The 12241-nt window shown below is 36.5% G+C and overlaps 1 protein-coding gene across 9 annotated transcripts in view; it reads right to left on the reverse strand.

Moving 5' to 3' along the window:
* Positions 1 to 4208: 4208 nt before the first annotated feature.
* ANKRD26 (ankyrin repeat domain containing 26) overlaps positions 4209 to 12241 on the reverse strand; it is a 154232-nt gene continuing 146199 nt past the window's right edge. For 6 of the 9 annotated variants that reach the window (XM_059183842.1, XM_059183840.1, XM_059183838.1 and 3 more), the window contains 2 exons: positions 5522 to 5567; positions 4209 to 4428 (listed from right to left, as the gene is read on the reverse strand). In XM_059183842.1, the coding sequence (XP_059039825.1) occupies positions 5540 to 5567 (28 nt within the window). In that variant the 3' untranslated portion in view covers positions 4209 to 4428; positions 5522 to 5539. Of the gene's footprint in view, positions 4429 to 5462; positions 5568 to 10476; positions 10573 to 12241 lie in introns of all 9 variants that reach the window. The other 3 variants (XR_009356486.1, XM_059183839.1, XR_009356485.1) reach the window with 2 other exon arrangements.

Here is a 12241-nt window from a genome sequence, read left to right on the forward strand (position 1 = left end):
TTTTGGTGGATTCCTGTCTCATGTTGAGGTCTTTCATCCATTTTATCCTTGTGTATGGTGTAAGAGAATGGTCTAGTTTCATTCTTCTGCATGTGGTTGTAGAGTTTTCCCAGCACCATTTATTGAAAAAAATATCTTTTTTCCATTGGATGTCCTTTCTTGCTTTGTCGAAGATAAGTTGATCATAGAGTCCATTTCTGGGCTCTCTATTCTGTTCTTTTGATCAGTGTGTCTGTTTTTGTGCCAATACCATACTGTCTTGATGACTATGGCTTTGTAATATAGCTTGAAGTCAGACATTGTGATGCCTCAGTTTTGGATTTTTTTTTTCAACATTCCTTTGGCTATTTGGGTTTTTTTCTGATTCCACACAGATTTTAGAATTATTTGTTTTAGCTCTATGAAAAATGGCTATGACATTTTGATAGGGATTGTATTGAAAGTGTAAATTGTGCTCTGGGCAGCATAAACATTTTAAGGATGTTTATTCTTCCAATCCATGAGTATGGGATGTGATTTCATCTCCTCAATTTCCTTCAAAAATGTTCTGTAGTTTCTAGAGTATAGATCTTTTGCCTCTTTGGTTAGGCTTATTCCTAGGTATATCATGGTTTTTGGAGCTGTTGTAAATGCAATTCTAATTATGGAACATTATTAAATAATAAGACATCCAAATCTAGATACATAAGAGCATACCTGCAGTAAACAACAACAAAAAAATTTTCCCCATAAGTAAAATCTTTAAAGTAACCAAAAATTGTGGGAAAAAGGAACAGAGTGGGGAAGATTATGTTCAATAGAGAAATACGTAGACACCTGATTTCTATAGAGCAATTATGAAAGACAAAGGGCAGTGGAATGACATTTTCTGTATGATCAAAGAAAATAACTATTCACCTAGGATTTTCTATGCAGTGAAAATGTGTATCGAAAGTAAGAGGAAATAAAGACATTTACTTATTTTTTAAAATTTTTTATTCATTTGTAAGAGAGTGAGAGAAGAAAAGAGAAAGAGGAAGCACAAGTAGTGGGGAGGGATAGACAGGAAGAAGACTCCAGGCTGAGCAGTAAGCCTGAAGTGGGGCTCGATCCCAGGACACGTGGATCATGACTTGAGCCAAAGACAGACATTTAATCAACTGAGCCATCCAGGTGCCCATTAAAGACATTTTTAAATAGAGGTTCATTACCTGGCAGTTCTCACTTATGAAAATTTTAAAGTATGTATATAATGTATGTACCTAAAGTATGTACATAAAGTATGTACATTATGTACAGAACATATGTATATAATCCCAAATAGAAATTCTAAGATGTAAGAAAAAAGAAAAAACTTAAATATATAGTTCAATTTAAATGAACATTGAAAGTATCATATAAAAGTTATAAAAATGGTCGATTATTTTTTAAAGATACAAGACAGAAAACACAAAGCATCAATACACATAAGTTTGAAGCCAAGTAAATTGAGTTAAATGGGGCGCCTGGGTGGCTCAGTTGGTTGGGCAACTGCCTTCGGCTCAGGTCACGGTCCTGGAGTCCCAGGATCAAGTCCTGCATCGGGCTCCCAGCTCCATGGGGAGTCTGCTTCTCCCTCTGACCTTCTCGCCTCTCATGCTCTCTCTCACTGTCCCTCTCTCAAATAAATAAATAAAATCTTTTAAAAAAATTGAGTTAAATGTATTCAAAATTCCTTGTATTAACATTATCCATGGACAGGAGAAATTCCTCACTAGGATATTAGCATATCAATAGTAGCAATATATGAAACGAATGAAATCACAACGAAATGAATGAAATTCAGTTTCCCTAAGAAATGCAAGGTTGGTTTAACATGAGCACATAATGTAATTCAACACACTGACAAATTTAAAAAATTATCTCAATATATGCAAAAGAAACATTCATTCAACATTCATCCATGATAAAACTTAGAAAACTACTAGTATAAGGGATCTGTTAATATAATTGTAAAATAAAGACCCTCAGTGACCCCATAATAAATGCTTTTTGGTGTTCTCACCTTTTATAATCCTTTTCCCTTAAGTGTAGCCAAGATCTGTGACTTGACTCTAGCCATCAGAACATGGCAACTGTAAAGAAATCTTGCAGATATAATTAATTGTTAATTTTGAGTTAATCAAAAAGGGATTATTCTATGTAAGCCTGATTGAAGAAGGTGAAATCCTTAAAAAACCACTGAGCCCTCTCTGCATGGAAATTCTCCTTACTGGCCTCATGAAGTAAAAAGCCATATTGGAGAGGTCTACATGGCAAAGAACAAGGAACAGCCTTGCTACAGACTGAATATTTCTGTCCCCCCAGCTCCCAAATTACTGTTTTAAATCTTAGTGTTCAATGTAATTGTATTTAGAGGTGGAGATTTTGGGAAATGATTACTTTTGAAGGTGGAACCCTCATGAATGGGATTAGTGCACTCATAAAGGAGTCCTGAGAGAGCTCCCTTGGCCCTATGCAATACGAAGAAACAGGAGGAAGACCCCCATCCATGAACCAGGAAACAGGCCCTCACTGGACACTGAATCTGCTACTGCCTTGAATTTGGACTTCCCAGCCTCCAGAACTGTGAGAAACAACGTAATAAGATAGTTTAGCAAGATAGGTGAATCTAAGCTCAATATGCAAAATAATTTTATTTCTATAACCTAGCAACAGGAAATGAAATTGACTTTTTAAAATAATATTTATAATAGGATCAAAAGTATCAAATAACTGGGAATAAATCTAAAAAATATCTGCAAGATCCTTATAGGAAATTTTTTAAACATTGAGAGTTAATCAATTAAAATAGTATTTGGAAAACTCAGTATTATTAGAGAGAAAACACAAGCAGGGGGAGCAGCATGCAGAGGGAGAAGCAAGCTCCCCAGTGAGCTCAGAGCTCCATGCAAGACTCAATCTCAGAACCCTGGGATCATGACCTGAACCACCCAGGCATCCCTGATCTCAATTTTATCATAAGGAAACATAAGAAAAACCTGTACTGAAAGACATTCTACATTATTGGAATTAACTCTTCAAAAAATTAAATGTCATGAAAATCCGGGAAAGACTGACTAAGGAACTGTTCAAAACTGAAAGAGACTAAGAGACACAACATCGGAATTAAATACATGGCTCTGAACAGGACCTTCCTTGCTGTAAAGGATATTACAGACAAGTGACAAAACTTAAAAAGAGCATGAGAATTAAATGATTAAATGATAGAACGTATAGAGTGCTTAGGTGGCTCAGTTGATTAAGCAAATTCCTTGGGCTCACGTCATGATCCCAGGGTCCTGGTATGGTGTTCTGTATCAGTCTCTGTTTTCAGCAGGGAGCTCGCTTCTCTATCTCCCTTTGCCTGCCACTCTACCTACTTGTGCTCTGTCTCTCTCTCTCTCTCTCTCTGTCAAATAAATAAATAAAATCTTAAAAAGAATGTATAGTTAACACAGTTTGAATGGGTGCAGCTATATGCAGATTTTTTCAATAAATACATGACAGTACTGTCAGTGTATTTTCTCTTATGATTTTAATAACACTTTCTTTTCTAACTTACTTTATTATAAAAATATAATATGGAATACATATAACAAACAAAACAAAGGCTAATTAACTGTTTTTGTAAAAGTTAGTTTTCTGGTCAATAGCAGATTAGTACTCAAGTGCCTGGGGAGTCAAAAGTTATTCACATATTTCTGACTGCAAATGGTCAGTGCCCATAATCCCTGCAATTATTCAAGGGTCAACTTTATTAGAATTAATTGTCTGATTGTCAAGGTTATACAGTAGTTATGTGGAATGTACTGACTTGGATATAAATGCTATGGGAATCAGGCATAATTTAACAATTGCCTTGCAAATGGTTCTGGGGTAAAAGTTCTTTTTTTTCCTTCTAATTTTAAGACTGTCTTAAAATTAATGTCTTCTAAATCTTCAGGTTCATATGTAGTAATAAAAATTGGAAAATACCAAAAAGTTATCAATTAACATGACTGAAGTATTCATGAAAACTTGGTTGGTTGGGTGCTGTTTAGAAAGCTGGTATTTGGGAAGCCTGTAGCATGTAAAACCCAATAATACTGATTTCCATATAAAAAAAAAAATCTGCTTAAAAGTTAATTAGCTACCAAGAAACATAGTTTAAAATATTATATAAACTTTCATTACACACATGATCCAAAAATATTTTCCTTTAAGAAAGATTTTTGCATATCATCCATTTAATAGGAAACTATTAAATGTTGTATAAACATCCAGAAAATAAATTTCTACTATTTATCTTTCAGATGGTATACTTTTTCTTCAGAAACTGTGAGTACTCTCTGTATGATTTCAGTACATCGTCACAATTTATATGTCTTTCAAAAGTAGATTCTAAAGAGGTGGCCCCACCAGATGAGCCTGATTCAAATTCAGCAGCAACTGAAAAGAAAAAGAAATATAGTCTTTATCTAAAATACTTCATTCTTAACTAAAAGTTAGTAAGAAAACAAAGTTGAAGCCTTATGAGTGTTATGAAGAATGAAAAACATCTAATACAGCTACAATATAAAATACAAGATTACTTTTAAATATATTTTGCTCACAGTTGCCCACTGAGGTAATTGCTATTGTGGATAAATATCAGAGCTTCTGTTTTTCTCATTACAAGATGATAACAGAGCCCACCCGTGAACAATCATGTACGACAGACTGAAAAATCAAACAGGCAATTTTCAGAGTTGAACATAAGAACACACAGAAGGAAAATCCTAGTTTTCTATAAATATTTTCTGCTTTTTGGTGGAGGGGATATGTAAGCTGATATCTGAAGGGCAGGGAAGAAGCATGCCAGGTGGAGGGAAGACGCATATACAAAGAACATACACAGAGAGTGAGGAAGAACACTTGTGGAATTGCAAGTAGTCAATGCTGAAGAGATGCAAGAGCAAAGCAGCAAAGTAGGGTAAATGTTAGCGATAGAGAAGGGTGAAAAATCTGGCAAGAACCAAACTGATTTGGGTGTTTTTATTCCATTTATGGGGCCTGGAATTTTACCCAATGGCAAAAGGTAAATCAATGACAAAATCAACAACTGGAGGTTTAAATGCCACCTGTCAAGTGACAGCTATTTGAACTATAATTGCTTAACTAAGTATCACCTAAGACAAGACTGCTTTTTTCTTTTTTTTTTTTTAATTTTGGTTTTATATCATTTGTAGAAACAAGGATTTAAGAAAGCCCGCATATTCAGGTTGACAGTTCCAGAGGGATGGCAGAAGTGAAGGAAGATTACAGCTTGAAATAACAGATAAATAGACATTTGGAGATTTTTTTTTTTAAGTCTGAAAAACGATGACTAAATGAGGAATAAGTATGTTCCTCATTATGTTTATGTTTTACATTTTTATTAGATATATATTTAAAAAATTAATATAGTACCTATTATCCAAACAATAGAAAGCAATGCCATTTACCATTCATAGTTTATTTCAGAAATCAATGACCATCTTAATTTGGAAATTTGGCAACATACCTTCTTCTAGTTCTCTAGTTATATTTTTTTCCAACTCCTGCTGCATCTGAAATAAGTCAAATATTTATAATGTTCAAGTTAAACAAGACACATAATTGTAGGAATTATATATAGCTTATGAAATGTGAACTTAAAATAGCACTATTAGAGACTAAAACTAAGTTAGGGATTGCTTAAATAGAAAGATAATCACATAAATAAAATAAATCCCTACTTATTTTAATCTTAGGTAATGGAAGAAAGAGATGTAACACTATTTAGATAAATCTGATAAAAAGTACAATTAATATTGGTCTATTAAATATACATAATTTCTGGAATAAGAGGAATATGGCAGAGGCATAGGGGGCCATAGCTTTGTCCAGTCCCTGGAATTCAGCTAGATAGCTTTCAAATCATTCTGAACACCTGTGAACTCAACCTGAGATCTGAGAAAAGAACTGTTCTAATTCTACAAAGAGAAGAGTGACCACATTCTGCAAGGTAGGAGGTGTGGAGTGGAGAAATGAATCCAAGGTGATACATGGGAAGATAAACTGTTGGGGGGGGGGGGATGCATAAACTGCCTATCAGAAAGTGATACAGCAGTGGTATGCAAACAGGAACTTTTATAAGTCTAATCTGGTGAGGGACATCCCTGCTTGAAAAGCACTCGGGTGGAGAAGTGGGGTAGAATCCTAGGTAGAACTGCCTGATCTCAGGATCCCCAGGGTCACACAGAATGGTGTGCCTGAGTATGGGAGAGTTCCCAGGAGTTTCAGCAGGGAAGCCAGCTGCAATCAAAGAGCAGAGGAGGGGGCTTTCAGCTCAGTGTTGCCATTAATCACAAACCCCATAGCAGGGACCAAACATGCAGGGTCTCATAGCAGGGACCAAACATGCAGAAAAACCAGGGCAAGACCTCCTTCCTCCCCCTGGAGGAGTGGCATGAATGCAGCCACAGATGACTGCAGAGTTTAGAAACTCCAAAGGGGGTTGCATGGCTGAGATAAAAATACTCAAAGGCTGGGTGTACACAGAGTGCATACAGAAACCAGGGAGCCGAGACTGATTGACAGCTCCTCTGTGAGGACACACTGAAGAGTGGAGGGTGCCTGCTTTCAACTCTAGGGCTAGACACTGGGAGGCTCACATTTTCATTCTAATCCTCTCAAGCAGTGTGGAAAACCTTCAGGGAACAAAAGCCACAAAGAGGAATCTGGAGGCCCTAACTTAGCCTGGACCCCTGGCAAGGGCAGTGCAATACCATCAGGGCAAAGACCTCTGAGAATCAGCGCAACAGGCCCCTCCCCTGGAAAATCGGCAAGAACTTCCTGCTAAGATCAAGTTTAAGCAATCACAGAAAACTGCAAAACTCTAGTGCTGGGGGAAAATACTATACAGAACTCATGGCTCCTTAAACTTTCAAGTTTAATTTTCTTTTTCTTTTCCATTTCAACCAATTTCTCATTTTATCAACTCGGGTTTTTAAACTTATTTTATTTTAATTTTTATAGTTACATTCTATCCTTTCATAGTGTTTAACTTTATTTTTGCATATATATATTTTTTTCTTTCTTTACAATTTTGGGATGTAGTTTCCTCTAAGAAACAGACCAAAATATACCCAGAATCTAGTGAATAGCTCTGTTTTCATCATCTGATTATATTCTCACTTTTTAAATTTTTATTTTATTTATTTATTTATTTTGGTTTATAGAGATTATAGAGATTTGGTTTATAGAAATTATATGTCTCTGGGGTTGTTGTTGTTATTTTAGTATTTTGTTCTCTCATTTTCTATTCTTCTCTAGACAGAATGACTAGATGGAAAAACTCACCTGAAATAAGAGAACAGGAGGTACTACTGACTGTCAGTGACCTAATCAGTATGGATATAACTAAGTTGGCAGAATTAAAGTTTAGGATAACAAGTATAAAAATACTAGCTGGGCTTGAACAAAGCACAAAAGACACTGGAGAATCCCTTTCTGGAGAAATATAAGAATAAAAATATTACCAAGTTGAAATCAAAAGGTTATTAAGGGGATTCAATAAAAAAAATGGAGGTTCTACTTCTGGAAACAGTATGGAGGTTCTCCAAGAAGTTAAAAATATGACCCAGTAATTGTACTGCAAGGTATTTTCCCCAAAGATGCAAACATACTGATCTGAAGGGGCACCTGGACACCAATGTTTATAGAAGCAGTCTCCACAATAGACTAACTGTGGAAACAGCCCAAATGTCCATCAACAGATGAATGGATAAAGAAGATGTGGTGTATTACAAATGGAATATTACAAAGCCATCAAAAAGGATGAACTCTTAACAATTTACATTGATGTGGATGGAAACGGAGGGTACTATACTGAGAGAAATAAGTCAATCACAGAAAGGCAATTATCATATTGTTTCATAAATATGGGGAATATAAGAAAAAGTGCATAGAATCATAGGGGAAGGGAGGGAAAACTAAATGGAAGAAATCAAAGAGGGAGACAAATCATGAGAGACTCTTAACTATTGGAAACAGACGTTTGCTGAAGGGGAGGTGGGATGGGGGTAGGGGTAATTGGGTGATGGGCATGAAGGCGGGCATGTGATGTGTAGAGCACTGGGTATTACATACAACAGATGGTTAACTGAACACTATATCTGAAACATATATCATATATCAGCTAATTGAATAGAAATTCTAAAAAATTCATCACGTACATAATGGGTAATGGAGAAATAAAACCCTACTTATCTTTTGCAGACTTACTGAGCTATAATTAACTAATAAATATTAGCTATTTCAAATTTTCAAAATTGGAGGCTCTAAATGCTAGGATAAATGACACAGAAAGGAGAAGTATAACAAAGAAGACAAAATGATGGAGAATAAAGAAGTTGAGAGAAAAAGAGAGATAAAAAATTACTGGATCAGTAATTCAAGGGGAGGGGGAATTCAAGAGATAAGTGATACCATAAAGCAAAACAATATTAGAATAACTGGAATCCCAGAAGAGGAGGAAAGGGGGTGTGGAAGAAAGTATATCTGAGAAATTATAGCAGAGAACCTCCATAATCTGGGGAAGAAAAAAGTCATTCAAATCCAGGAGGCACAGAGAACCCCCTTCAATTTCAGTAAGAATAGGCCAACACCTTGATATATAGTAGTGAAGCTTGCAAATTTCAGAGACAAAGAGAAAATCTAGAAAGCAGCTCAGGACATGCCAGAAAGGATTGGCATGGTATAGTCAGGGTGCTAAACCAGAAAAATATGCAGCCAAGTATACATTACCAGCAAGGCTGTCATTCAAAATAGGAGAGATAAAGAGTTCCCAGGACAAACAGAAACTAAAAAATTAGTGACCACCACACCAGCCCTGCAAGAAATACTAAAGGGAATCCTGCAAGCAAAGAGAGAGCCCCAAAGTGTCATAGACCAGAAAGGAATAGAGACAATATACAGAAACAATGACATTACAGGTAAAACAATGGCACTCAATTCATATCTTTCGATAGTTAGCCTGAAAGTCAATGGGCCACATTCCCCAATCAAAAGACACAAGGTATCAGATTGGATAAAAAAAAAGCAAGACCCATCAATATGGTGTCTGCAAGAGACTCATTTTAGACCCAATAACAACTCCAGATTGAAAGTGAGGGGGTGGAAAACCATTTACTGTGCTAATGGACATCAAAGGAAAGCTGGGATGGCAATCCTTTTATCAAATTACATTTTAAGCCAAAGGCCGTCATAAGAGATGTGGAAGGACGCTATCATAATTAAAGGGTCTCTCCAAAAAGAAGATCTAACAATTGTCAAGATTTATGCCCCTAACATGGGAGCAGCAAATTACATAAGCCAACTAATAACAAAATTAAAGAAACACATCGAGCATGATACAATAAATAGTAGGGGACTTGTACACCTCACTCACTGCAATGGACAGGTCATCTAAGCAGATCAACAAGGGCACAAGGGCTTTGAATGACACACTGGACCAGATGGACTTCACAGATATATTCAGAGCATTCCATCTTAAAGCCACAGAATACACATTGTTCTCGAGTGCACATGGAGCTTTCTCCAAAAGAGATCACATACTGGGTCACAAATCAGGTCTCAACCAGTACCAAAAGTCTGTGATCATTCCCTGCATATTTCCAGACCACAGTTCCTTGAAACGTGAACTCAATCACAAGAGGAAATTTGGGAAAAACTAAAAAACATTGACGCTAAAGAGCATCCTATTAAAGAATGCATGGGTCAACCAGGAAATTAACAAACAAGTAAAAGAATTCATGGAAACAAAGGAAAATGAATACACAACTGCTCAAAATCTTTGGGATGCAGCCAAGGCAGTCCTGAAGAGGGAAGTATAGAACGATACAAGCCTTTCTCAAGACACATGAAAGGTCCTAAATACACAACCTAACCTTCCACCTACAGGAACTGGAGAAACAACAGCAAAGAAAGCCTAAATCCGGCAGGAGAAGAGAATTAATAATGACCAGAGCAGAAAGCAAAGAAATAGAAACCAAAAGTACAGTAAAATATAGCAACAAAATTAGGAGCTGGCTCTTTGAAAGAAGAAAGAAGATCGATAAACCCCTGAGAAGACTTGGCAAAAAGAAAAGAGAAAGGACCGAAATTAATAAAATCATGAATGAAAGAAGAGAGATCACAACCAACACCAAGGAAACACAAACAATTTTAAGAATGTATAATGAACAACTATTTGCCAACAAATTAGGCAATCTGGAAGAAATGGTAAGAGAAAAACCTGGACAGTTCAACCAAACATTTAAAAAGGAATTAATACCTATTCTTCTGAAGCTGTCTCAAAAAATAAAAACGACGGAAAACTTCCAAACTCTTTCTATGAGGCCAGCATTACCTTGATCCCCAAACCAGACAAAACCCCAACAAAAAGGAGAATTACAGGCCAATATTGCTGATGAACACGGATGCAAAAATTCTCACCAAGATACTAGCCAACAGGATCCAACAATACATTGAAAGGATTATTCACCGTGACCAAGTAGGATTTATCCCTGGTCTGCAAGGGTGGTTCAACATCTGCAAATGAATCAGTTGACACAATACTTTAATAAAAGAAAGGACAAAAACCATATGATACTCTCAATAGATGCAGAAAAACCACCTGACAAAGTACAGCATCCCTTCTTGATTAAAACTCTTCATGGTACAGGGATAGAGGGAACATACCTCAATATCATAAAAGCCATCTACAAAAAGCCCACAGTGAGTATCATTTTCAATGGGGAAAAACTGAGAGCTTTACCCCAAAGGTCAGGAACACGGCAGGGATGGCCACTCTCACCACTGTTGTTCAACTAGTACTGGAAGTCCTAGCCTCAGCAGGCAACAAAAAGAAATAAAGGCATCTGAATCAGCAAGAAGTCAAACTCTCTCCTCGCAGATGATGTGATACTCTACGTGGAAAACTCAAAAGACTCCATCCAAAAATTATTAGAAGTTCTACAGGAATTCAGCAAAGTGGCAGGATATAAAATCAATGCACAGAAATCAGTTGCATTTCTATACACCGACAATGAGATAGAAGAAAGAGAAATTAAGGAGTCAAACCCACTTACAATTGCACCAAAAACCATTAAGATACCTAGGAATAAACCCAAACAAAGAGGCAAGGGATTGGTACTCTGAAAACTATAGAACACTCATGAGAGAAACTGAGGAAGACCCAAAAAAATGGCAAAAACCTTCCATGCTCATAGACTGGAAGAACAAATACTGTGAAAATGTCTATGCTTCCCAGAGCAATCTATACATTCAACGCAATCCCTATCAAAATACCATCAACATTTTTTCAGAGCTGATACAAATATTCCTAAAATTTGTATGGAACCAGAAAAGATCCCAAATGGCCAAAGGAATGTTGAAAAAGAAAACCAGTGCTGGTGGCATCACAATTCCAGACTTCAAGCTCTATGACAAAGCTGTTATCACCAAGACAGTATTGTATTGCCACAAAAACACACACATAGATCAATGGAACAGAATAAAGAGCCCAGAAATGGACCCTCAACTCTATGGTCAACTAATCTGTGGCAAAGCAGAAAAGAATGTCCAATGGAACAAAAGACAGTCATTCCAACAAATGGTGTTGGGAAAACTGGACAGCCACAAGCAGGAGAATGAAACTGGACCATCTTGTTATACCACACATAAAAATAAGGTTCAAAATGGATGTAAAACTTAAATGTGAGACAGGAACCCATCAAAATCCTAGAAGAGAACACAGGTTGCATTCTCTCTGGCTTTGGCCAAAGCAACTTCTTGCTAGACAGGTCTCCAAAGGCAAGAGAAACAAAGATTTCATCAAGATAAAAAGGTTTTGCATAGCAAAGGAAACAACTGACAACACTAAAAGATGACCTACAGAATGGAAAATGGTATTTGTAATTGACATATCAGATAAGGGGTGATTATCCAAAATCTATAAAGACTTATCAAACTCAATACCCAAAGAACAATCCAGTCAAGAAATGAGTAGAAGAAATGAACAGACATTTCTCAAAAAAGACACACAAATGGGCAACAGATATGAAAAAATGCTCAGCATCACTTGGCATCAGGGAAATAAATATAAATCAAAAGCACAATGAGATATCACCTCACACCTGTCAGAATGGCTAAAATGAACAAGTCAGGAAACAACAGATGTTGTCAGGCATGCAGAGAAAGCAGAAGCCTCTTACACTGT

Source organism: Mustela lutreola, chromosome 8, assembly GCF_030435805.1.
Source record: "Mustela lutreola isolate mMusLut2 chromosome 8, mMusLut2.pri, whole genome shotgun sequence".
NCBI classification, from domain to species: Eukaryota; Metazoa; Chordata; class Mammalia; order Carnivora; family Mustelidae; genus Mustela; species Mustela lutreola.